Source organism: Silurus aristotelis (assembly GCF_946808225.1).
Source record: "Silurus aristotelis genome assembly, chromosome: 17".
In the NCBI taxonomy this organism is placed as follows: Eukaryota; Metazoa; Chordata; class Actinopteri; order Siluriformes; family Siluridae; genus Silurus; species Silurus aristotelis.
In genome coordinates, this window is record NC_139590.1 from 25,131,835 (window position 1) to 25,159,037 (window position 27,203).

A 27,203-nucleotide genomic window follows, 5' to 3' on the forward strand; every position below is an offset into this window, starting at 1 on the left:
CAGTGCGTCTCAAGCTGCCTAGAGTTTTGCGCATCCACCCGACCTTCCATGTCTCCCGCCTCAGACCGGTCCAAGCATGCTCTCTTTTCTTCTACTTTAACCCTGTGCTTGTCGCGACTGTGTTTTGTGCTAAAATATTCGGACATTAAATATTTCCTGCCTGTGCAACCCTCCTCTCTCGATTCTTATCGTCTGGAGCATCCTGCATTTGGGTCCTATCATCCACTCACCTAGCCCCGCACCCAAGTTCCTGACAATGACATGAAGTTGACCAAACAAAACATGAAATATTTTGTGTTCATATTGTCTGCTATGAAATACAAGTCAAAGTAAATTTAGAAATCACTACTTTCTTTTTTTATTTGCGTTTTCCATACTGTCCCAACTTTTTCTGATTTGGGGTTGTAGTTTATGTGAAGTTATTCATGATAGAATGGTTAGGGTTAGGGTTAGGGTTGTTTGCAGGTGCTATTGTTAGGCTATATTATATCTAATGTTATTCATGGTGTAGAAGGTCCAGGGGTCTGAATCTGAACTTCTCCTTTTTGAGTTCTTTATGACAAATTATTCATATCTTTCCCTTTTCCTCTTCTCCTTCACCCATCCAGCAAATGCCCTTTTGTGTAATTGTTTTTGGTTTCCTATCTAGGTGCATGTCTGAAATGCTCCAGTTGTTTAAAAGAGAAAACGGTCTTGGTGGCCTCACACAGTTACATCAGTAGTTGATTCTGAGTTACCTCCTCAGACACTTCCTGTGGAATGTGTCTTATCTAAGATGTTATTATGGCACTGTTAAGCAAAATGGACACAACTTTGTTGCTGGAGACCATGTGCTTCATCCTGCTGCTGTATTCAGAAGACTGTAGTGACTCCACATTGGTACTTTCAGTACGTTTGGGCTCCAGTGTTTAATCGATAGCAGCGTGATTTGCCAGTTCATCAAGTCTTTTCCTATAGATCACTGAATGTGAATGCAATATTTTGGCATTGGGAAGGTCTTTGTGTACCGAAATGAATGTCTGTCTGATTCCCCTGTTCATGTGGAGGATATTTTCTAGTCATCCATGATGATAAAGATGAAGCCAGAAATCACACATCCTTGTATTACTCTGCTCTTCTGAACTTCTGACAGCTTCAAGCTCATGCTTACATCATATATGTCTGATGTATATCTATATATATGTGTGTGTGTGTGTGTGTGTGTGTGTGTGTGTGTGTGTGTGTGTGTGTGTGTGTGTGTGTGTGTGTGTGTTTCCATTCTTAAACACTCAAACACACACTAAAGGTTTATGAAGCAGAGCGCAAGTCATTCTTTACTGCTCCCTAAAATTTCACCAGAATTCTGACTATTAATTAAAAACACATAAACAGACCTTTAAACAAATCCATGTTTGCTGGCCTGTGTACTATTCATTTTATTTATATCCTACAAGTTGATTATTTTATTTTTGAATCATCAAGTGGAATAGTAAGAACATTATGTACGGGTTTAAATATAGAATACAACACAAAGCCCCCTCTGTGATCTGAAAGGGTTAGGGTTAGGGTTAATCAAACATTCTGATGTAACATCTGGAGCAGCTGTGATAGTGCTGAACTACATGGATAGGTTCTTTGATCACAGGAAGAAGTGTGAAATTGAAGTATGTGACAGAGAGATGTTTAAGATAAGATCAGATCAGATCAGATCAGATCAGATCAGATCAGATAAGATAAGATATACCTTTAGTCATCCCACAGTGGGAACATTTCTGTATTACAACAGCAAAGAAAAAGAAATGTGCAAATATATTAAAAGTAGAGACATAATGCAAGTATATACATAACAGTGTTTAAATACAAAAGAAAAAGAGACCACCTTTGCAAGTTTGCAGGGGCTCTGCTCTTACTGTACACTGTTCCTGTTTACACCTTGTATAAATGCACTAAATTACTGATAAATTACAAATATGTTTCCAGTTCAGTCCACTATATTTACATCTTCTGTGTGTACTATGTGTAGTAATGTGTTTAGTACTGATAGTAATAACAATATTATAGAAGTCATAATATGAATATAAATGAACTGATCATGAACAAACATTAGTACATGAGTAATTAATGATGAGTTCATGATAATTGGCCCCTTAAAGTATCGTCATGACATAAAGATGCAGGTCATGAGCTGCTTTTGGTAAAACAATAATCAACAAGTTAATAATGTTACATTAAAAAGTGTGGTTATTAAAATTAGTCTACAAAATGAAACAATATAATATTCTCTAATATTCTGCCAAACACAAACACAAGCATGCTTAGGAGTTGTGGTCTGTGTCTAACCCTTGCTGTGGACTAGCATGGCATTTACTGAACATTAAAAATAATCATACAAATTTAACAGTGGTGTAAATCACAAACACTGAATTGTAAGATATCGTCTTCACACTTTCTCAATTTATGAACATGAACACGGATTTACTACTAACATCAAGACATAATTGTCTCGAAAATACTGTATCTTAGATGAACATGGACACTGCATACACCCTGTACAAGTACAATCAACCAAATACATTTAACATAATCTATTTTTATGTTTCATTTACATCAAAAATGCAACAAACAAATAATTGAAGTATGTGAATAAGAATCTGTGTAAAAAAAAAAGTTTGATAAAATATTTACCTTTTAATATTTTAAGTAATTTACTGGAGCTTCTTATAGTAAAACATTAGAGTGAGGAACTACACACAACTCAGCACTGCAGGACGAGAAGATGAAATGTTACTTGTTTTGCTGGATGGTTTTTACATACAATATTTGTTTTAACTGGATTATGAAATATTTCATTGAAATATATTTAATAACTTTAATAGTCCATTGAGCTACAGTGTGGAAGATCAGCCTTCTCTGTGTATCACACACACACACACACACACACACACACACACACACACACACACACACACACACACACACACACACACACACACCAGCTTCAGCTCAGCAGCTTTAAAGTGAATCATATAGAAACATTCAGTCAGACTCAATCTGAGTAACTAGAAATCTACTAGATAATGCTGCTAATCTATACCTATAGCAGCAAACTCTTTGCCAATAGCATTAATTTACTAGCACGTGTAAAGTAAATTAATTCTCAGCATGATGGTCCCATTAAAGTTCTTTTGCTCATAGGTTCACTTCATCGACTCACTAGACTCCAAATCCCAGAATGCCTTCGCAATTTATTTGCCTTGTTTTGCTGATGGATCTAATCCCATTTGCACCTGGGATGTCATATATCCCATTTCCTTGCCACCCCTTCTCCCCATTTTCCCATCTGCTTGCCTGATACCAGCTATAGGCCATGTTGTATCTTACACAGAATCGAACGCCATTAATGTTTCAGCGCCTGGAGCCGCCATCGCCGACGCAGAATTCTGGTCAGGGACTCAATGGCCTTTCTGACCAACAACCAGGCCCTAACAGTTTGTAAGTAGACATTTTCATTTTGGTTTATTTTTGTCATATGATTACTCCTGAACCCCTGTCTGTCTTCTTTTTCCATCAAATTGGGCAAAAAGTGAAAAGATAGACACTAAGTGTACCTTTTCACTATTATATTTTAAAAAGGTCTTTACTTCTCTGATGATGCATGTTCAAATGTCTGCCCTCACACCTGGCACTACTGGGGCAGAAGTTGTTAATTATGGAGCCATGGAATCTTCATAACATCAGTTTAGCTAATGATTGGTCCATTGTGAGTTTATTTAAGAATTTTGATCAGAGCTTTCTCAAATTCCTTTTTTTTTTTTTTTTTTTTAAACAAATCATATATTTCCGCATATATACTGTATCTGGCATACATTGTTTTCAATGTGCCATTGTGTCTATTACTACCACCATTTTAGACGTTTTCAGCACAATCCTACCACTCTTACTTTGCACCAGTGTAAACTGGTTTGCTAACAGATATAATTTATCACTTTACATTTCTAGTACATTAAGAGTCTTTGATGGCTATTTAAGGACCTTAAGTACAACATCTACGCATTTTATTTCTTATTATTTTTGATATCTCTCATCATTTACACATTGACTGCGAATAAAGTAAAAAAAAGTAATAAATAGTTGTTGGTGTACATGGTTGACAAAAAATTTTAAGTTCTAGCTTCATAAAATTATTTGTTTAGAAGGTCCAGCTCACTGACTAATTGATTGACTGGCACCAGTAATCTTTTAACTGTAATCATTTAGCAATACATTTCCGATTATTTTTTTTTTTCCAAATCATTATTGAAGATAAATCATGAAGAGCATACAACTGAGCAAGTGTTATCATATCAGCAGACTTTAAGCTGAATGTTTTGGGGTATAGGGAATTTAATTACCTTTAAATCTTCAGCGTCATTTGGGTGAATAGATGGCTAAGTAGAAAAAAAAAGTCTAATTGAATTTATGTAAAGTGCTAGAAAATAAAAAATAAAAATTATCATTTTAAATGTGAAAAAGAGAAAAGCATTCTAGCTGTGTATATGATTAGGGCCGTGGATGGGGGCATCTCAGAGAGCCAGTCATGGGTCACAGCCAGAGCTCAGGAGATGTCTCAGAAAGCAGGCAGCTGGAGTCCAGAAGGCCAGCCAGCAGATGACATGACTGAGAGCCGGCCCACATCACAGGTACCCCGAACACACATTCATCACAATCAAGACATTTTTATACAGTTTTATTTTTCTACTTTCAGAAATACTTCACATACAAACAAACGTGATCATTTAGTGCATCTTTATAAAAATGCAAAGTCCAACTCGGTGGATTATAATCTTATGGATGTATTTTTTTCAGGAGTAACAAGAAATGATGCTTCTTCTTTGGTTTTTGGGGACTTTATTTATCTAATCTGTAGGATTAATCAAGATGCAGAATTTTATTGTCGTAATATTTTCACATTATCCCATCAAAGATTTGGACAATTTTCTGATCAGACACACTCAGTGTTTCTTATGTTTTGCTTTCAGTTTTTTCTGTCTGATAGTAAAAATTCATTTCATCATTTGTGCATTTCCATTGCTGTTTTAGGTAGATGTTTGAGCCTCTCTGGGCTTCCAAATGGTCCAGCATTAATACATATCCATCCAGCTTTTGCTAGTTTTACAATATATTTATTAAATTATTACTAAAAAGGTACAATTAACAATGTTGACAATACTCTTTATAGTCAGGTAATTGGCACTGAATTATCTAATGAGCCAATCATATGGTAGCAGAGCAACGAATAAAAATAATGCAGATACAGGTCAGTTTCCTCAGTTAATGTTCACATCAAACATCAGAAACTACAATAAATGGACATTCAGTGCCACCCAGATGAGGATGAGGTTCCCTTTTGAGTCTGATTCCTCTCAAGGTTTCTTCCTTATACTATCTCAGGGAGTTTTTCCTTCACCACAGTCACCACTGACTCATACATCAGGAATAAACGATTATAAGGAACACACTTATATTCAATAAACCTATACATTCTTTTCTTCTTCTTCTTCTTCTTCTTCCCGCTTCTCCCATTAGGGGGCGCCACAGCGGATCATCCGTCTCCATACACCCCTGTCCTCTACATCTGCCTCTTTCACAAAAACTACCTGCATGTCTTCTCTCACCACATCCTAAACCTCCTCCTTGGTCTTCCTCTTTTTCTCTTTCCTGGTGTCTCCATCCTCAGCATTCTTCTACTGATATACCCCATGTCCCTCCTCTGCACATGTCCAAACCATCTCAATCTCACCTCCCTCACCTTGTCTCCAAAACGTCCTACATGCGCTGTCCCTCTAATAAACTCATTTCTAATCCTGTCCATTGTCATCACTCCCAACGAACATCTCAACATCTTCAGCTCTGCTCCCTCCAGCTCCACCTCCTGTCTTTTACTCAATGCCACTGTCTCTAAACCATACAACATCTCAGGTCTCACCACAGTCCTATAAACTTTCCCTTTTACTCTCACAGATACTCATCATTTACAAATCACTCCTGCTATCACTCTTCTCCACCCACTCCACCCTGCCTGCACTCTTTTCTTCACTTCTCTAACACACTCTCCATTACTCTGCACTGTTGACCCCAGGTACCTGAACTCCTCCACCTTCTCCACCTCTTCTCCCTGCAACCGCACCCCTCCACTGCCCTCCCTCTCATTCACACACATGTACTCTGTCTTACTCCTACTGACTTTCATTCCCAAACTTATACATTCTTTTATGAAACCTTATTACCACTTTATCTATGGAAAGCTGCTTTGAGACAATGTGTATGTGCTACACAAATAACATTGAATTAAATCAGAATAGGGGAAATGATTATCTCTGTAACTTTGACTATGACATGCATGTAGCTGCCAGGAGGTAAAAATATCTTGTTAGCAGGAACAGCATGGTCTGAGCTTGCAGGAAGTGTACAGAAACTTAAATAATCACTCCTTACAACTGTGTTGAGCAGAAAAGCATCTCTACATGTAGAACACATTAAACAACAATGTTACTGAGCTGGATGAGCAACAACAGGCCCTCAAATTCTCCTAGACAAGAACAGGAATCTGAGTCTATAATGGGCAAAACCTCACTCTAACTGGAACTATTTTTGCTGATGTAGGTCATCTTGAGGATAATGTTAGATGTGTTGGTTTAATCTGTGGTGCATTTTAAGATGTTTTTCAGGTCATTACAGTTGTAAAGAGTTATTTGAGTTACTATGACCTTCCTTGCAGCCTTTCAGGCACTCAGCAGTCTGTGAAATATTTAAACCATGTATTACCACCAACCCTGTCAGGGTTGAAGTCACAGAAACCAGACTTTTCAATTTATTCTGATGTGTTATGTTAAAATTAAGTAAAGTTTCTGATCTGTATTTGCATAAGTGTATGGTTTGTGCTGCTGCCACCTAATTGGCTGATTGGATAACTGCAGGAATGTAATAATCTAGAAGGCCATTTATAATGAGCACTGAGGCATAGCTGAGGCGGGATTATTTTATCACGCATCTCTTTAGAAAGCTGTCGTTCTCTCTGCGGGGGTCACGCCTGCTCTCTCACTCTGTTTTCCACAGACAGTAGAGATGAGAGAGATGGGGCGGGACGGGTTCTCCGACACTGAGCCCTTCCTTCCAATGGAAGGCCACAGCAGGGCAGCTTCTATGCCTCGACTCCCAGCAGACAACCAAGTGAGCACATTGTCAAGTCAGCCCTCACTTTTGCCTGTCTCTCATCAATGTCCCTTTGGTCTTTTTTCCCCTTCATTTTGTCACACTTTTTTATTTTTTATTATTTAATTTATTTTCCTGTGACCTTTGTGAATGAGAATTCACTTTCCAAATGATCATAAAACATTCTCTCAAATGAAAAGTCCATATAAAAATACTGTGGTGTTAAATGCAAATGCAGAAAAATAAGGTATAAGATGAATATACTGTTTCTGAAAGTAAGTGTCTAATTATAATAAAAATCAATTATACTGTTTATTATTTAATGTCCAGAGTTAACTTTGAGTGGATCTTTGCCTAAGTGAAAAGCGTTCATGAATGACCAATTCCAATATGTTATGGGTGCTCTTTAAAATTGTAATAAAAACAGAACAATGCAAAGATTTGCAAATCCCAGAAATGCATAATTTATTCACAATAAAACATATGACATGTTCAAATTGATAAAATGTACCATTTCAAGAAAAAATAATATTTTATTAAGATTTTGATGGCTGCAACATTAATCATAAAAGTTTGGACAGGACTATGTTTACCCCCGTGTAGCCTCCATTCTTCTTGTAGCAACTGTCCGTAAATGTCTGGAAACTCAGGTGACTTGTTGCTGAAATGTTGCGAGAGTAATGTTGTTCCATTCATGTCTAATACATTTCATGATGCACCAAATATTTTTAGATGGTGAAGGGTCTAGACCAGGGGTGTCAAACTCAAATTTACAGTGGGCCAAAATTTAAAACTGGGACGAAGTCGCGGGCCAAACTCAATATTTATTGAAAAAACGACTGCAATTGAGCATGTTTTTCCCTTCTCTCTAGATATGTAATGTTGAACCTTTTCATATAGAAACAAACTTTAGTTTTGCATAAACATTAAATCTGGAACAACCAAAGTTTAATATTATAAACACACGAGAAATTTAATTTGAAATAAAACACAAATCAGTGGTATTCGTTTCTTATTATGTCTGCCTCGCTTTATAGACTTTCGAATTCCTTTATAATGTAAATCATTTTTCACAGGCCAACAACAAAACCAAAAATAATAACAATTTCCTTCAATTAAAAAAAGCAATCTTTCAACCATTAACAGTCCATGCCTTGGAGTAAGAAAAGTGCATAAAGACAACATTCATTCATTGGTTGAAGACAGATTCCTGCATCTCTTTTTGGATGCAAGTGCATCATGTCTGGGGTTTAGGCTCTGAGCTGAGGAAATCCTCAGGATAGAGTGAAGATGTTCATCAGTGAGACTCCTGAGTGGTGTTTTGTTCATCTTCAATAAAGTGAACAGTTACACACACAGATATGTGCTGGTGAACACAGAGAGCGTTTGAGCAGCTTGGGCATGGAGTTGGAGCAGTGTGTCGGGGAGGAAACATGGAAACTGTGCAGCACACACAGAGTCGTACTTTGACTCGAGCGTGTCTCTACACTGGAGTTCAATCAGCTCCATTTCGAGGTGGGTTTTTTGCGCTTTCCACGTCAATCACAAACGGATTACTGAGCAGTTCAAATCTGCATTACTGGGCTTTAAAGTCGGTAAATCTCCGTGTAAATTCAGCGCTGAGTAGGCGGAGTTTTTCAGCGGTCTCGACTGACACGCCAACGCGCTAACAAAGCATTCTGGGATTTGTAGTATTAGCGGAGCATTCTGGGATTTGTAGTATTAGCAGTGTATGTGCTATATACTGGCGGGCCAGCACTAATACACATTTGATATGAACTCGCGGGCCAAATATAATTACACCTGAGTTTGACACCCCTGGTCTAGACAGACAAGTCAGTTCAGCACCCGTACTCTTCTACAACGAACTCATGCTGTTGTCATAGATGCAGTATTGTCTTCAGGTTTTCTGTATGGAAGCATTTGTTGCTCTAAAACATATATATTCATTCAGCATTGATGGAAACTTTCCAGATGTGCAAGCTGCCCATTTTATACACAGCTATGTTCCCCATACCATCAGAAATGCAACTTTTAAACTGAGTGCTGAGAACAAGCCAGATGGTCCCTCTCCTCTTTAGTCCGGAGGATGTGGTGTCCATGGTTTCCGAAAATAAATACAAATTTTGATTCCTTTGACCACAGAACAGTTTCCACTTTGCCTCAATACATTTTAAATGAGTTTTGTCCCAAAGTCTTTACTTCAGGTTACTAATTGGTTGGGATTTAACTGAGTTAGTTGCAAAATGTTTCTTCGGCTGTTTCTTTATAGTTACACTCACTTTTCCAGACTTTTATTGCCTGTGTTCTGTTGTGAATGAAATATGGGATTATGACATTTGCAAATCGTTACATTCTGTTTTTATTTACATTTTACACAGTGGCAGAACCCAAATGCATTTTACCAGAATAGATTTTTTTTGTTTAACTCTCATTTCATTCAATACCACTGATTCCACTTTGACTATGTGCCCCAGTAAATTCCATGTTGTCAGTAACACATGCAGCACACATGCACTCAGTAACACACAGGATCTATATATGGAAGAAGTCATTTAGCAGTGCAGCTCACAAAATAATCATTCTTTTGTTTAAAATATATTTTCAAATTACCCCTCTCCCCTTCACCAGAAGTTCAGCTCTGGTGAAGACACACACATGTGCACACACATGTGCACACACGTGCACACACATGTGCACACACATGTGCACACATGTGCACACACGTGCACACACACGCGCACACACACACACACACACACACACACACACACACACACACACACACACACACACACACACAGATGGATTTTCCTTTATGTCTAGAAACATACTTATTAGTGCAGTGTGCAGCAGAATGTGTGTGTGTGTTTTGGTATGTGTGACAGATTTTTGATGTTTAAATAGATGTTTAGTGTGAAAGTGAAGGTGTTACTGTTTCTGCACTTGTTAATGTAAATGTGTGCTATGTTGTGTTTTATAGTGTTGAAGTGATAATGGTGTCTCTAACACTGCTTCTGGCTCTTAGTTTGTGTGTGTGTTACTGTGGTTAGTGTCTCTCCCTGTTATAACTATTTGGTTCTAACCCATCTTTCTCTCTCTCTCTTTTTTTCTTTTCCCACGTTCCCTTTCCTCTTATATGTAATCCTTTACACTAATCCTGCATCTCTCTGTCCTTATCCTGGTGACTGTGTGTATGTGTGTGTGTATATGTGTGTGTGTGTGTGTGTGTGTGTGTGTGTGTGTGTGTGTGTGTGTGTGTGTGTGTGTGTGTGTGTGTGTGTGTGTGTGCGGTTATAACATCTTTGTGCTGCCAATGTGGTTGTGTGTGCTTATGGCTTTACCAGCAGCCGAGGAGGAGAGGAAGGCATCGAGGGAATAACCTCAGTGTATGTTCTTTAATTACATCTGTGTAACTCTTCCTCTGTTCCTCCCGTCTGTCTCGGGCTATTAATCGATAATTAAACAATGGGACAAAGTGCAGGATTTTGCTTAAAAAACAGGCTTTTTTAAAAATGTATGCTTTCATCTTCCAAATATCTACATAGCTGCCTGAGTTTAATTATATATATTGCTGTCTGTCTCCTCTCTGTTGCTTTGTCTGTCTGGCTGTGGCTGTCTGCATGGGCTTATTCTCAGTTAAATAATGAACAGCTACATTTAATGTTCACATTATCACTCACTTTATTTTCCACTTCTTCTGCATTGCAAAAAAAGATTCTACAGTTCACCCTAAAACCTTCAACATTCTTTGTATTATTTTTAACTAGGCTTTGCCTTTCAGAATAAATCAAATTTGAACCCTTTTAGAATGCAAGGGTTAGTGTCCTTAAAAGACCATTTATATACACCTGCATAATGTCACATTTGAAGGTAAAAGCAGCCTTTTCTGTCCTGCACAAGGCAGTGCCAGAATTTTTGTTTGATTGAATAAGATTTACTTTTTGAAGCACACATGAAAGTGTCATAAAACTGAGATAAGGATTTTAGTCAAGTAAAAAAAAGTGCTAGCTTGCCTAAAAAAAACATTAAAATCTGCAGTGGATATAAAAGTCTACACACTCATAAAATTGCAGATATTTTAAATATAAACACAGAAATAATAAAACTGTAAATGTCAGACTACTTCCATCTTTAATGTGATCTTCCAACAAACAACAATCCAGAGACAAAAAGAAATATTTAATAATTGGGAATATATATATTCGGGTTTTTAAAAAATATATATACTCTGATTGTAAGTCAGAACACCTTTTATTAACAGGGCTCTAACTGTCTTTAGAGTCACCAGTCACCTGCAGAATAAGGCCTGTAGGTAAATCACACACACCTGCCATGAGTTCCAGTGATTGTGATTAAAACCTGATTCGAGTCAGCTGGTGCTGGAGGATTTATGGAGGGAGAGCGTAGGCATGAGAGCCACAAAAGGGGGGGTGGCGAGTGGATCCCTGACATTACCCCCCCCCCCCCCCCCCCCGAGACACAGGACACCCCAAACCCACAGATGGAGGAGGGCCCCGGTGGCCGTCCAGGGTCGAAGTGGACCCGGTCAGAATCGCCACGGAACCGAGGAAAGCCAGGAAGGATTCGAGGTGGGGCGACAACCCTGGCGGAGCCTATTCCAAGGACATGGGAAAGAACCACACCATCAGTGAAATGGCGGGCAGCTCACCGCGGAGGCCAGGAACGGAGCGAAACCATCGGTGAAGACCAGAGGCAGGGCGAAGGCCGGAGGCAGGGCGAAGGCTGGAGACGGAGACACAACCTCAGCGGCGACCGGGGACAGAGAGCCACCTGTAGCGAAGACCGGGGACGGAGGGATGCCTGCAGCGGATACTGGAGACAAAGCGACGTCAACGGCGGAGGCCGGAGGCAGAGAGATGTCTTCAGCGGAGTCCAGAGGCTGAGCGACCTCAATGGCCGAGACCAGAGACCGAGTGACGCCCTCAGCGGCGGTCAGGGGTGGACTGACGCTTACTGGAGGGGCCACTGGGGCGAGACGTCGCCAACAGGGGACGTCCCTAACCCTGACCCTAACCCTTTAGGGGAGCTCGGGAGCGAGACATCGCCGAAGGAGGAGCTCGGGGGCGAGATGGCGCTGACGGAGGGGCTCGGGAGCGAGACCTCGCCTTTAGGGGAGCTCAGGAGCGAGACATCATTTCCGGAGGAGCTCAGAGGCGAGACATTACCAACGGAGTAGCTCAGAGGCAAGACGTCGCCATCAAGGGAGCTCAGAGGCGAGACGCCGCCATCGGAGGAGCTCAAAGGCATAAAGTCGCCATCGGAGGAGCTCAGAGGCGTGACGTCGTCCTCGGAGGAGTTCAGAGGCGTAACGTTGCCCTCGGAGAAGCTCGGAGGCATGACGTCACCATTGGAGGAGCTTGGGGCTGTGGTGTCACCCTCAGAAGAGTCTGGGACCGCGACATCACTGCCGGATGGCTCTGGACGGCCAGGCGGCGCTACGACGTCCCTTTCGTGGCCAGGCGGCGGTACCACATCCTTTTTGCGGCCAGGCGGCGGTACGACATCCACTTCGCGGCCAGGTGACAATGTAATGGCTCCCTCAGCAGGAAAAAGGGAGCCGGGTGGAGCGTTCTTGGAAACTCAGAGGCGGCGCAGCGCATCCACAGGACCCCTGGAACAGGCGGCATGCTTGTGGAAACTCCGAGGCAGAGCGGAACTCTCCTGGAAACTCTGGAGCAAAGAGGAGCTCTTGTGGAATCCCTGGGGTGGAGAGGAGCTCTCGTGGAAACCATGGGGCGGAGCGGAGCTCTCCTGGAAGCCCTGAAGCGGCGTGGAGCTCTTGTTCGAAACTCTGGAGTGGAGCTGAGCTCACCTGGGGTCTCTGGAGCGGAACTGAGCTTTCCTTGAGGTCCTGAAGAGGAACTGAGCTTTCCTTGAAGCCCTGGAGCGGAGAGGAGCTCTCGGGGACACACTGGAGCGGAGAGGTGCTCTCGGGGACACACAGGAGCGGAGAGGTGCTCTCGGGGACACACTGGAGCGGAGAGGAGCTCACGGGGACTCTCTGGAGTGAAGAGGAGCTCACTGAGATGCTCTGGGACAGAGAGGAGCTCACCTCGAGGTCCTGGGGAGGAGCTGCGCTCACCTGGAGGCCCTGGGGCAGAGCTGTGCTCTCTTGGAGGTCCTGGAGCAGGGTGAGGATCTCCTGGAGTCCCTCAGGCGGAGCTGAGCCGTCCTGGAGGGCCTGGAGCAGGACGGAGATCTCCTGGAGGTCCTGGGGTGGAGGAGCGCCGTCCTGGAGGGCCTGGAGCAGGGTCTGGAGCAGGGTGAAGATCCCCCAGAGGTCCTGATGACCATCCCTAGTTCCCTGGTGAGAAGCCGGATAAACCGGGCGCACAAGCCGAATTCGCCTCCAGTCGCGCTCCACAACTCACTGGCCAGAGAGAGGGATTCTCCCGACAGCAGAGAAATGTGGAGCACGATTTTGCCTACTTCAGTGGGGTAAGAGGATGAATAAATGTCCATGTATTCACCGATGCTCAGTATAAATCCGCCCCAATCTGTTATATTGCCGGAAAAGCGAGCCGGGAATTCCATCATACACTCCGGGGGGTGTGGCGCCGCCATGCTTGCATGTTCCTGAGCCGGCGAGGATGAATCGCGAGGGACGGCAGCGCGCTTCCGGGTGTTTTCAGAGGCGGAACTTGGCTGTTGCGTCATCGCGGCAGAGCGAATCCTCCCTCCGAGGCTCGGGTCGCACCGGTACCACGGCGGCAACCCGATCATATCCGTCTTTTTTTTATTTTTATTTTTTTTTATTTACATTTTTTTTAACTTTATATTCCTTTTCAGGAGGTTCGTTATTTTGTCAGGGTGCGAGTGAAACAGGAGGCGGAAGCTGGAGTACAGCTCGCTCGGGTTTTAATAATAAGTATCTGAGCTGCGAAAAGCAAAAGTGACATATTACAATCATTTAATTGATAGTGCAAAAGGCAACAATAATTCACTTTGGAGGCATTTAAATAATCTGACTAATAAATTAAATAAACATAAAAAGATTACAGAACTTAACATTAATGGAAATCGTATAACCGATTGTGCCACTATAGCTGATGAATTTAATTCATATTTTTTACAATCTGTTGAAGAACTAACAAAAGAATTCCAGCTTGTCAATCCTCTCAATTATCCATTGAGAGCAACCTCAACAGATTTATTTTATATTAAAGAGGTGTCGGATATAAAAGTTGCAGAAATAATTAATAAACTTCCAAATTCTAAGTCTGATGACATTTTTAGCATGAACAGTTGTTTTCTTAAAAAGTATAAGGATGTCCTTGTCAAATAATTGACCCACCTTGTTAATCTTTCTATCAGAAACAGTACATTTCCCAGTGCATGGAAACAAGGCATAATTATTCCTGTGTTCAAAAGTGGTAGCCAAGACTCAATGAGTAACTATCGCCCGATATCGATTTTACCAGTCTTATCTAAAATTATTGAAAAAGTTGTAGTAGTGCAACTGAGTGACCATTTAGAAGCCAGACAGCTACTCCATCCTCACCAGTTTGGGTTTAGACCAGGTTATTCAACAGAAATAGCAAACTGCTGTTTAATAGAAAAAGAAAAAAAGTCCCTGGACAAGGGTAATGTGGTGGGGGCTGTATTTATTGACCTTAAAAAGGCATTTGATATGGTCAACCATAGTTTGCTTTTATCTAAAATGTTAAATTTAATTTTTTCAAATGAGGCAGTGTTGTGGTTTACATCTTACCTCCAGTCTAGAGTACAGTGTGTTAAAGTTGATCAAAACATATCCACACTCTCAAACATAAAAATGGGCATTCCGCTGGGTACTATACTTGGCCCCATGCTGTTTAGTCTTTTTATAAATGACTTGCCCCTGCACTGCTCTGATGCCAGATGTCAGCTTTATGCGGATGATGCAGCTATTTATGCACCCGCTAAGTCACCTGAGCAGGCTGCAGCTGTATTGTCTACTAGTATGTTTGACATCCAACAATGGCTCATCCAAAATCAACTAGTTTTTAATCTCACAAAAACAGTTTCTATGTGCTTTTCCATTAAAAAACTCAATTTAAAAGGAAGATTTAATATTAATATACAAAATACAGAAATTAATCCAGTTACAGAATTCAAATATCTAGGATTGGTTTTAGATCCTCAACTAAAATTTGATAAGCACATAAAGAACATTTTAAAAACAATACAAAGTAATCTTAATTGTTTTAAATTAATTAGAAGTTTTATACCGCACCAGGCGGCCCTGCTGTACATGCATGCTATGATCTTTTCTCATATATCATACTGCATGACAGCATGGGCTCAAGCCACTCCTACTGCAACCAAATGCATACGTTCTGTATACAACAGAGCAATAAAAATTATGGACAAAAAACCAATTCGACATCATCACTGTACCATTTTTAAGAAATATAATTTAATGAATTTTGAGAGTTTTAGCAATTTTTGCCTTCTTAAATTAATTTACAAGTGCATTAATCATTTAGTACCTGAGCCATTAAGTTCATTTATTGAGAGACAGAGCAGCATTCGAGTCACTAGGAGTTTTACAAATCAGGACTGTAAAATCCCATACTGTAGGACCAGTTCTGGTCAAACTACCTTCTCTGTAAAGAGCTCCAAACTCTGGAACTCATTACCATCTGACATTAAGACTATGGGATTTATTTTCGGCTTCTCCCGTTAGGGGTCGCCACAGCGGATCCTCCGCACGTTTGGCACATGTTTTACGCTGGATGCCCTTCCTAACGCAACCCTCCCCAATTTATCCGGGCTTGGGACCGGCACTAAGAGTGGCTGGGGATGGTTCCCTGACCGGGAATCGAACCCGGGTCGCAGCGCTGCATCTTAACCACTAGACCACCAGGGTACCTATCTGACATTAAGACTATACTGGACTTTAATGTGTTTGTTTCCAGGCTAAAAAAAACTGGTTAAAGACAAACCAAAGGTGCACTCATTTTAAACTAGTAGGTAAGAGTTGTATATGATATATGTGTGTATGTAAACTTTACAGGTAAATCTCATGGGTAAATTTTATTGTGTATGACTAGGGACGGGAATTGTCCATATCATGTTATTTGTTTAAATTGAAGTAGTTTAGTATGTAAATTGTACTGTGTTTAGAGCCCAACCAGGGACAGGAGTTGAAAATTAGCATTTGCTATAAACTTTTTATGTAGCATTTCAGTGACAAGCTTGCTTTAACACTATGTATGTTGAGTTGTCCCTGACAAATAAATAAAATGAAATAAAAATAAAAATGTTTAGAATAAAATTCATCACACAGCCACCTGATAACACAAGTTCACACCGCCGTAAGGGAACAAGTGAAAAGTTGTAAATGCAGGAGGTCTGGAACTATGTTTATGTAGGTGGTACATTACATTAAAGTACTGTTACACCCATGTGAACACCAGGACCTAGGTTATCTCTTTCTCAGGTAAGCTATGCCCATGCACCTGGCTGTGCACATGATGGAAAAGAAAACATGATTTATTAGACCTGGCCATGTTCTTCCACTGCTCCATGGCCCAGTTCCGATGCCCACATGTCCATTGTTAGAGAATTTGGTGGTGTACAGGGGCAGCACGATAAGTCTGGCTGCTCTGCAGCTGCAAAAATACATACACAAGCTGTGATATTCTTTGTGTTCATCACCTGTTTTTTTTTGTGGGACTGGGCTAGATGGACTAGCCATCACTCCTCCCATCCACTGAATGAGACTTGAGCCACCGTAACTCTGTCACCAGTTCACTGCTTGTTTTTCCTTCGAACACTTTGGGTAGGTACTTACCCCTGCATACTGCAAAAAACCCACAACACATGCTGTTTTAGAGATGTACTGACCAAGTTGTATAGAGATTACAGTTTGGTGTTTGTTACTCAGATTTTTACACAACGTTCTGGAGGAACGTTGTTTCATTTCACTGTGTACTGCATCAGCTATATATGGTTGAAATGACAATAAAAGCTTCTTGAGTTGACTTGACTTTACTTGCCCATTTTACTTGCTTCCGGCACATCAGCTTCTAGAATTTCCATTTAATTTGCAACCAAATATATTTCACCTCCTGACGTGTGCCATTATATTGAGTAAATCCAAGGAGTTCACTTCACCTATTAGTGTTGATCTTTATGGCTAAGCACTGTAGTATACAGGAGTATAAGCATCTCACATTGTTTGTGAGAAACTTTGGCCCGTTTGTCTTTATGCCATTGCTTGAATTATTGATGTTTAAGAACATTCATTTATGCAAAACTCCAAAAATCCCAGCCACAATATCTCATTGAGAATGGAATCTGGATTACATGTCACATTGCTGGTGTGATTTGGATAATTTTCCTGTTGCATTTAATGCTTAGAGAGATTTAATGCCTGAAGTCCCACAGTGTAGCTCTTGGGTTTTCATTTTTATCCCTGAGCATTAAGAGGTTTGACTTTAGACAGGGATTGCTGAGATGCCTACTAATAAAATGTTGATTGACAGCAGTAGTTTAATAACCACATAATTGTAAAAAAAAAAATTTGAATGGAAGTATGTTGTACTTAAGTATACATTGTAGTTAACAGCAGAACGCAGACATGGAAGAGGCAAAAATGGTGTACAAAAGGGTGTGGACTAAACTGGGGCTGTAGGAAGGTGTGTGGTGATGAGTGCTGTGGCTCAGGTATAAGGAAATGAGCTTTAAAAGCCATGTGGTGAGAGCTCTTTGCAATGTGCTGAAGGCCAATGTTGCTGTCATTACTGTCTTCAGTTTCTGCAATGGAAAGATAAAGCAAACGCTTTTTTTAATAGGAAAATGGAAATTTTATCCATCTTTCTCCATCTCTTCTTCTTGTATATTGTCAAAAACATTTTGAACTACTATGTCACAACATAATACTCTTTTCTGCTGATCTTTATTCCAATCTTAGTAAGCTTTATCATATCCCAGCCTTTTCACCTTATTTTTAATTTTTTAATTTTTTTTACTTAAAGCTGCCAGATGCTAAATCAGGCTTTTGCTGGATTTCGTTCAGTCTCCTAGAGAAGAAGCTTTGAAAAACTTCCCATCCGATTGTAAAAGTGTTTTTTGGCCTAACAATACTTTTTTGTTCTTGACCTCTCCTGATTCGTCAGATTTCTTTATAACCATTAAATTACACACCTGGATTATGCAATGTGTTTGCTGATTTCATCAGCACTTATTTGAGAAACACAAGGCACTGTGACTGTGAGTCCTGCAGCTTTTTATAGACAGAACAAATATAAAATTGTGCAATTAACTAGCATTTAAATTACGGTAGCATCTAACCGATAAATTACTCCTCCAACATAGGGTTCTTAGAGGAAACTTTTTATATGAATGTAGTTTATTAGCAGTTATGGCATTGACCTTATACTTGCAAATTTGTGAGTCTAAGACTTACCTTATGTTGGGTTTCATTATCTAGTTGTGTATCTTTTGCTCTTAGAACATCTTGGAGATTGCATGATGGGTGTAGGGCTGCTTTGATTTGCTTAGCTTGCTTGTGGATAATGTGTTCAGTGAAATAAGCTACCAGCTGTCTTGTATGCACGCACGTGCACATGCGCACACACACACACACACACACACACACACACACGCACACGCACACGCACTCTTAATTTCATCTCAGTTTGTGTTTTGTTATCTGCCTCTTTATTGTCCTAACAGACTATAACAGACAACAGCCCTATGAAAAGATCAGTCTCGTCACTTGGTCATGGGCGTTTGGGACGGGGGCCACGGGCTGATGATTATACCATGGAGAGAGTGATGCCAGAGGAAGGACCAAGGCATGGACACCGGCGCAGAGATCGCAGTCATCGAGCTTCTGAGAGATCACTCAGCCGCTACACTGATGCTGACACAGGTTAGACAGACACAACTGTTACAGATTTTATGGATGATAGAGGTCAGAACCAACATTTGTTTTAGTGATTATGATGATGATGACGATGATGAATAGATTCCTTAGCTAGTAATCTGTTTGTAACACGAGACAGGGTTCATTAGTTGCTGAATTACAATGCAGAAAAATAAATTAAAATCTTGTTAAATATGGTTTATTAAATTTTTCTAAATGCATTTAATATTTCTTACGGTATGTTTGTAATAATCTTAGTATAAAATTATTATAAACAATATTCTTAATTGCAGGCTTGTAAGTTTCTTTCAACTGGCAGATTATTTTGACTATTTTTTAGAAATAAATGCTTAAAGTGAGCAAAATGATCTGAAAATGAAGAAGGCTTGAAATAAGTTTAATAATCTTTATTTGGTCGATTATAAAAACAAAAAAAAATTATCTAAAGATTTGACTATACAGTAATCCCCTGTTTATCGCGGTGGTTATGTTCCAAAACCACCCATGATAAACAGACGCCACCTGAAAAATGCTTTTTAATTGTTTAAGTCGTAAATCATCCTCCCACAAACTTTAAACACACACAGAAAACATTTGCGGGAATACAGCAAGATTAATTGGTAAATTGGTAGAAATACAGTTCACTGTATTGCATTTATAGTGAGTACATGTACAGTACAGTATACAGTTCTGTAGTAGTGAAGCCTCTGTGTAGTTTCTCTTCTTGTTTATTTGTTAGTGTCCTATGACATCAAAAAGGTTAAAAGATACATGTCACCGCATTCTGTACTGTATTAACATTTAACTTCATTTTATAATTTATTATTATATTTTTATTAATACATTTTATTATTTGAACATAAAACTCCATAAAAACAATTCCCTATAAGTGTTTTGGTCTACATAAAAAAATAGATACTTATTTACACATTTTTTTAGTAGATAGATCATTTTGAAGTTTTACTTCAGATCACAAAGAGATTTCTGGCTATTTCAGTTGATCTGTTTGGAGTATTCAAAGTTCTTTGGATACTAAAAATTACTTTTGGGGATTGAATAAAATTTGTAGGGACAAAACTGTTTCACATTCCAAGAAGGCAGAAAATCTCATTGGTCCAGGAACTTGGTCAGAATAATCTTTAGACTCTCAGCAACCACTAAACAACATTTCCCTAATATTCAACAGATAGTTATTTGGGCTCTTGCAGACACTCTCATCGGAAGAAAAGAATAAATAATAAGTAATAAGTGGTGCTTTGTCTCCTAAAAATGATGCTGTTATGTCATTATTATACCCAGCTAAAAATGAATGCTCATTATAATTCAAATGGCCTAAAATTAAAAGTATTTATGTAGATTGTCACACTGCCGCAAGTCTTCCCTCCCTGTATTTTAATTATTGCTGTCAACATCTGCTCATAGATTTTAATTTAATTTGTTTAAAGAATGATATCAGTAAGCTGACTCCCACGGTAATGCTGTAGGTCTCGGAACAGATCTAAGCACCACCACACAGTCGGGCGACATGCCACCCAAAGATAAAGAGCGTGAACGTGGCCGTGCTAAAGAGCGGCGTCACCACCACCACCACCACCACCATCACCATCACAGCTCAGTGGAGAAGGAGCGCTACACACCTGAGAGAGAGCGAGGAGACTACGGGCAACGGCAGCGTCGCTGGTCCCGGTCACCCAGTGAGGGCCGAGAGTGCCTCACTCACCGACAGGTGGGCTTGCATGAAAATCACATGCTCACCTGGCTCCACAGTGAATCCATCAATACTGATGGATTTAGAAGCTCTGTTTGCACTGTGCTGTGTTTTTTTCCACTGTCCACTGGAACAAGTGTATGTTTGTAGTAAAGGTCTGTAGAATTGTACCAGACAGAATTAGACTGAAATTATAGGTGAAAATTAATTTATCATAAACTTACATAAACTTTATTATGTAGGAAGGATGACATGATGACTGGTTCTAGTTATTTATCACCGTTCCAATGGAATTCAACTACTTTTCATTTGTTTTCTCCTGTTTTGGTCTTTTTTTGTCTTTGTCCTCTGTGTAATGTTGCTTCTCCCACATTGGACATTTTTTTCATTGTTTTGCATTTGCCCACACATCTCTCCTGCTTCTCTGTGTTTTCTTTTACTTTTTCACAACTGTACTTTTTCCCTCCTTACTGTTGTTGTTTTACAATCATCTCTTTTACTTTTTTATTCCTCTCTCTCTCTCTCTCTCTCTCTCTCTCTCTCTCTCTCTCTCTCTCTCTCTCTCTCTCTCTCTCTCTCTCTTTCGCTGTTGTTTTGTGGATAAATTTTGTCGTTCTTTTTTTTTTTATTTGCCTTGTCCCATTTTCATGTAGGGCAGTAGTTCGGTGAGCGGCAGTCCCGTGCCCTCAACATCTGGGACGAGCACACCTCGGCGAGGTCGACGGCAACTGCCCCAGACACCTGCCACCCCGCGCCCACACATTACCTACTCACCTGTGATTCGTAAACCAGTTGGTACACCGCCTTCAGGTCCACAGAGCCGCTTACCCACTCCAACCCAGAGGCGCTTTTCTCCACCTGTGCCTGAACCATCTGTACCCCCTCATCATGGCTCTGGCCGCCGTGCCCGCTGGTGCCCAGGTTCATCTGAAAGTGCGCCAGGTGACAACTTTTATGATTATGAACGGTGCGAGCCACCTGCGTATGAGCCAAACCCAGGACAGGGAAACCCACACCCACATAACCCAGCACCACATCCTCGATCACCTAGGACTGCTCACCCCGCTGGTGCTCGTCGCATGCCTAACGGGTACCGTTCCTCCTCACCCTCACCACAAAGACCCCCTCACAGTGCACCTCACAAGCCTCCACATCCCAGAGGGCCCAGGAAAGGACTGCATGAACCCTACAGTGAGACAGATGAGGATGACTGGTGCTAGCCTCTGGGAGAGGGGAGGGAGGGAGGGAGGGAGCAAGGACACAAGAAAGGAATAGATGAAACTGGCATTTACTAAAGTTAGACCCAATTAAAGACTAGATGTTCTACCATGGGAGGCAGTTTTTCCTTGGATCCTGAAAGCTTCTAAGAAAATGGAGGGACTGAGTAAATAATGGTAGATTAATTAGTTTTGGGAACATCAAAGAAATAAAACATCAGTAGAGGCAGGGGAGCGGGACACAAGAGAGAGAGGCAGAGAGAGAGGCAGGAGAGACGGAGAGAGAGGGAGGCAGGAGAGAGAGAGGCAGGTGAGAGGAGGAGATGGAGGCTGGAGAGAGCATGAGGGAGGCAGGAGAAAGAATAATGGAGAGAGAGAGCGGCAGGAGAGAGGAGGAGATGGAGGCTGGAGAGAGCATATGGGAGGCAGGAGAAAGGCAAAGAGGGAGGCAGAAGAGAGAGAGAGAGGGAACGTACCATCAGTTGCTGGCAAGATTCAGTTGAAGGAAAGGCAGTGACATTGTGCATGTTCCAAAAAAACCCCAAAAAAAACAGCAGAAGTGTACTGGGAGGTTCAGGGGGAAATTGAGGCATGAAAACCCTAATCCTTCTTTTCATTATGTTCCGTTTTCTTTCTGTCTACTGCCTGCTTTTTGTCTGAATGATTCCAGTGATCTGAAAGAGGAGGTGGGTAAGGGTGGGGGACAAGAAAATCATATAAATGACAATTACTCTTTTATAAGGGAAATTAACATGCAGACTGCAATTATCAACAGGAGGAATGTCTGCTTTGGGGATTATGTTGTCTGCAGACAAAATGACAAAAGCCACAGTTTTGGTGAAGGGACCTCAGAAAAGCTGACAACTTCACTGTCTAGAAAATGGAGATTTAACACACGCTTTACTCAACTTGACTGGAGCACCGTTTATTGCAAAAATCCACCCACATTTTGGGTAATATTGATGAGTTTTATCATCTGTGTTTACTGTTAATAATTATTTCCATTAAGGGGTAAGGAGGCCACTGGCCCTGTGTGTGTGTGTGTGTGTGTGTGTGTGTGTGTGTGTGTGTGTGTGTGTGTGTGTGTGTGTAAGAGAGAGAAAACGGTAAATGAATGCTTAAACAGTAGGTTTGGGGCACACACCCTGACTCTATGGACAGCTCCTGGAATGAGGGGATTAAAAAATGAACCAGTCTTCAATCTTCTGCTATGACTTCTCTTTCTTCTTCTTCTTCTGCGTCTTGTTAGAGACATTGAAGCTTGATTCTTCTGTTGCACTGCTCACCTTTGTTTGAACTCCTAGAATAAAAAAATCCCTTGCATGAATGAAACAGCAACAAAAAAACATTAACAAAGAAACTTTGAATGAATTGGGGTGGGGTGAATTTCTCTTGATACCTTCATTATGTCTTTAAAGTTCTCTCTCCTGATCCTAGCCTCTGCCCTTCACTCCTCTCTGAAATTGTCCCTCATACTTTTAGGGATGGCACAAAGGGGTTAAAAGGCCAACAATCTCCATTTTTAAATCTGCTTTCTTACTACAGTACAGTGGGATTGAGTCCCACTACAATTTTGTAACAGATGTAATGCCACATCTCCAGTGTTGCTACAAAAACAATTACAGTTCTGATAAAACTCATAAATATTGGTAAATTATTATTGATAGCACAATTATTTTGGAGATAAAAATCGTGTGTTTTGTAAAATGATTATTTGCAATTATATCACAATTTAATAATAATTTGCTCATTTGCACAGAATTTCACACATTTAAGCACACACACACACACACACACACACACACACACACACACACACACACACACACACACACACACACACACAAAACCTGTTTATACACATTGACTCTTTTCCCCTTACTTTAGTCTTCCAGTGTTTGATGGAGTGAGTTGGGAATAAAGGCGGTGAGAAGAGAGAGAACCGCTTCATCTTTCTTTTAGATTTGTTATTTATGATGGTGATACTTTCAGACAATAAGATGATGATAATTATAATGATGATGATGATGATGACTATGATTTTATTTTGCTTCTGAGTCTGCTGTGCTCTTTGTTTTTGCCATATTTGTTTTTTGTGTGGTTCTGTTCATGTGGTATGTGGAGCTCTGTAGTGATGCATTCTGGGTCGCAATAGCTCTAGCTAACCATTGGTATTTATAATGCACATGTTATTTATTCAAATGTCAAAACACTGTCTTATTTGTAAAAACTGCTATTTTCCTAGAATGTCAAATGATTGGGTATTGAACCGGAATTGATGTATATTGTAAATGAATACAGGTGTATATAATTGAGATTAATTTAAGGAACCACGTGTAATAATCAGAGACTAACACTGAATAGAAGACACAGTATGCAGTGTTGAGTTTAGAAGAGATTTGCTTTTTTTTTACCATTTAGATTTTCTCTCCAGTTTAGAGTAGCATCTAGTAGGGATGGTACTTGTTAGAATAATTTGATGTGGCTGTACGTTTGAGAAAGAAACAGAGCTCCACTACCTCCAGCAGACCAGTAGATGGCACTGTGCTCCACAGTACAAGTCTGTAGACTGGACTCATTGTCACAGTTTTTGTGTTCCATATTAATGTTGATGATATGTGCAAATGGATTAAGGATTTACGTGGTGCACCAGTCTGTGTTCAGGAAATGTGACACAACCAATCAGACTCCACAGGAACATGTAACACAGTCAATCAAATTGCATGGGTTTAAACAATGACCAGGCCTTTTTTTTTTTGCCAAAACGTATGTCTCTTGTGTCCCACTGATATTTGTGTTCCTGCGGCCAAAATGTAATTAATATTTCCCTATTTTTCTCAAAATCTCTTACTTTTTGTTATCCAAATTCACTGCCAGAAATCGTTCTGAAGCACACAGGCATAATCACATATGTAGCATTTAAAACTAACTTTGTGTGTGTGTGTGTGTGTGTGTGTGTGTGAGTGTGAGTGTGTGTGAGTGTGAGTGTGTGTGTGCCTGCATGCGTGAGAGAGAACTTAAGAGCATTAATTTGCGCAGATATATATATATATATATATATATATATATATATATATATATATATATATATATATATATATAATGTGAGTATATGTATAATATAAAACAGGTCACTGATTATAGTGTTGGAAGTACAGCTAAAGGCACCCACTGCATTATAATAATAATGATGGTACACTGTCTTCAGTTATTAAATTAATCCATTTATATGAGGAACTACAGTGAAATTAATAGTACAGGTGAGTTTACTTTGTCAGAAATGTACAAATGGACCACAGAGAATAGTTTTTAAGGCTAATAAAGTAATTTGATATTTGAACCCTATAGAGGTTTTAAGTTTTCTCTGTACCCCATCTAAAATTTCTCTGATTCTTAATTCAGACCCAGTGAAGAATAAGTGATAGCACACTGTGCAGCATAAATCTGCTGCTAATATTATACAATGTGATATCAAACTATCAAAAAAATAGTGTTTCCTTTGAATTTTGTTGTCTACTCCCACCTTTGAACCGGTCTTATAGAAACTAATAAAAATAGAAATAAATATTTTAATAAAGCTTATATAACTTTTAAATTTATCATCGTCATGTACAAGGTACTAAAGCAAGTGGGGCCAGAGACTGTAGCATGCAGAATTGTTGTGTGGGTGTGGGTGTGTCTGTGAGAGAGAGAGAGAGAGAGCGAGAGAGAGAGAGAAGACAAGACATTTATTCTCTCACTTTTCTTAAAAAACTACCAAGTAACAAACTTACCCACAAACCGACACACCTGTAACCAGCAACGTAGGAGCCACAATGAAAAGAAAACCACAAAGCCCCTAAAAATTCACAACTAAAAAACGAAAGTATTTAATTCAAGAACTGCATGTGCTATGTGCATGCCATACCGTGGAATTTCATCTTCAGAAATAATAATAATAAAAAAAACAATAGTATTATTGAACAATGATAATAGAGAAATGTTTTTAAAAGCATCATGTTTTTTTTTTCCTATTTTTAAAACAAAATCAAAAATCAAAAAATTTAAAGAGATTAATGACATTGATTTATTTCTTATTTTTTTCTTTTTACTTGGAGGTGAGACACTTATGTTCAGGACACGGTATAACTTCTGTCATAAAAAAGAAATAAAAATGAATGTGGAAAAACCTGATAATTTGATTTGTATTTTCTGCCTGCACATCATTAGATTTATTGATATTTCTCAATTTCTTTTCTACTTACTTACATTGTTTATGCTGAAGCTGCTGAATAGAAGAAACATTATTACTATCTTTCTTCTTACTTTTTTTTTTTGTGATTTTTTTTTTTTAGATTTTACAACCAGAAACACAATTAGAGGTTCTATGGAGTATTTATTTCAGCTTATTCAGTTACCAATTTGATTCATGAAGACAGCACACAGACCAATAAGCACTGGTAATACAATCTTTCCTTTCCCTTTTCTTTCTTGTTTCTTTTTAGACAACTCTAATAGTATAACTAAAGACAAAAGGAAAATTCACAAATTTGATATTTTGTCATTTTCATCTAGCTGAATATGGACATAACTCCTACTGAAGCAATATACACTATAGATTTAGTAATATAGATCACAATCTGCACTAAATATCCAAATCCAAAGTTGGAAGTGAGACAAACTAGAGAAGCACACAAATAAAAAAATACAAATAAAAAAAGATCTGTTCATTGAAGTATATTACCTTTAACCTGTTTGCCTTCGCCACAGATTTTGTGACTCACAGCTGAAAATGCCATTGTTCAAAGTTGATATTGCTCAAAAAGATAAGTTATTCTCAGAGAGTTCAGGTTATAGGATCCAAGGCAGATGCAAAAAGAGCAGGGGAGAAAAGCTGTGCAGAGCTGAATCGGGAAGTCGATTCAGGGAGTCGATTCAGGGAGCCGATTCAGGGAGCCGATTCAGGGAGCCGATTCAGGGAGCCGATTCAGGGAGCCGATTCAGGGAGCCGATGTGCGCGGAGGGTGAGGATGCCGAGCCGGAAGTCGGGGCGCTTTCAGCGCGAGCCGAGCCGGAAACTGGAGGACAGAATGGTCAGGTCAGAAACAAAAGAACAAACAAAACAGAGAATACGCTGGAGAGTGATCAGGGCAAGCCCAAAGACAATCTGGCACTGTCTGGAGGATTCAGGCGTCCTTATAAGTGCCAGAAAATTAGACGCCATTTCCGTGCAGCTGGTTGGGAGGGG

The 27,203-nt window shown here is 40.0% G+C and overlaps 2 protein-coding genes across 2 annotated transcripts in view; one reads left to right on the forward strand and one right to left on the reverse strand.

The window, feature by feature from the left end:
* The window catches only part of cacna1aa (calcium channel, voltage-dependent, P/Q type, alpha 1A subunit, a), a 115,311-nt gene extending 91,486 nt beyond the window's left edge, over window positions 1–23,825 (forward strand). The window contains exons 44-50 of the mRNA XM_083566262.1: window positions 3,365–3,471; window positions 4,523–4,658; window positions 7,075–7,188; window positions 10,518–10,559; window positions 18,859–19,057; window positions 20,536–20,777; window positions 21,413–23,825. Of these exons, the coding sequence (XP_083422388.1) occupies window positions 3,365–3,471; window positions 4,523–4,658; window positions 7,075–7,188; window positions 10,518–10,559; window positions 18,859–19,057; window positions 20,536–20,777; window positions 21,413–21,979 (1,407 nt within the window). The 3' untranslated portion in view covers window positions 21,980–23,825. The remainder of the gene's footprint in view (window positions 1–3,364; window positions 3,472–4,522; window positions 4,659–7,074; window positions 7,189–10,517; window positions 10,560–18,858; window positions 19,058–20,535; window positions 20,778–21,412) is intronic.
* Window positions 12,754–13,917, reverse strand: LOC310739948 (uncharacterized protein; the record flags this gene model as incomplete). Its single annotated transcript, XM_083566243.1, has 3 exons — window positions 12,754–12,945; window positions 13,007–13,498; window positions 13,624–13,917. The coding sequence occupies 3 exons, from the start codon at window positions 13,915–13,917 to the stop codon at window positions 12,775–12,777; spliced, it is 957 nt and encodes a 318-aa protein (XP_083422369.1). The 3' UTR covers window positions 12,754–12,774.
* Window positions 23,826–27,203: the final 3,378 nt, after the last annotated feature.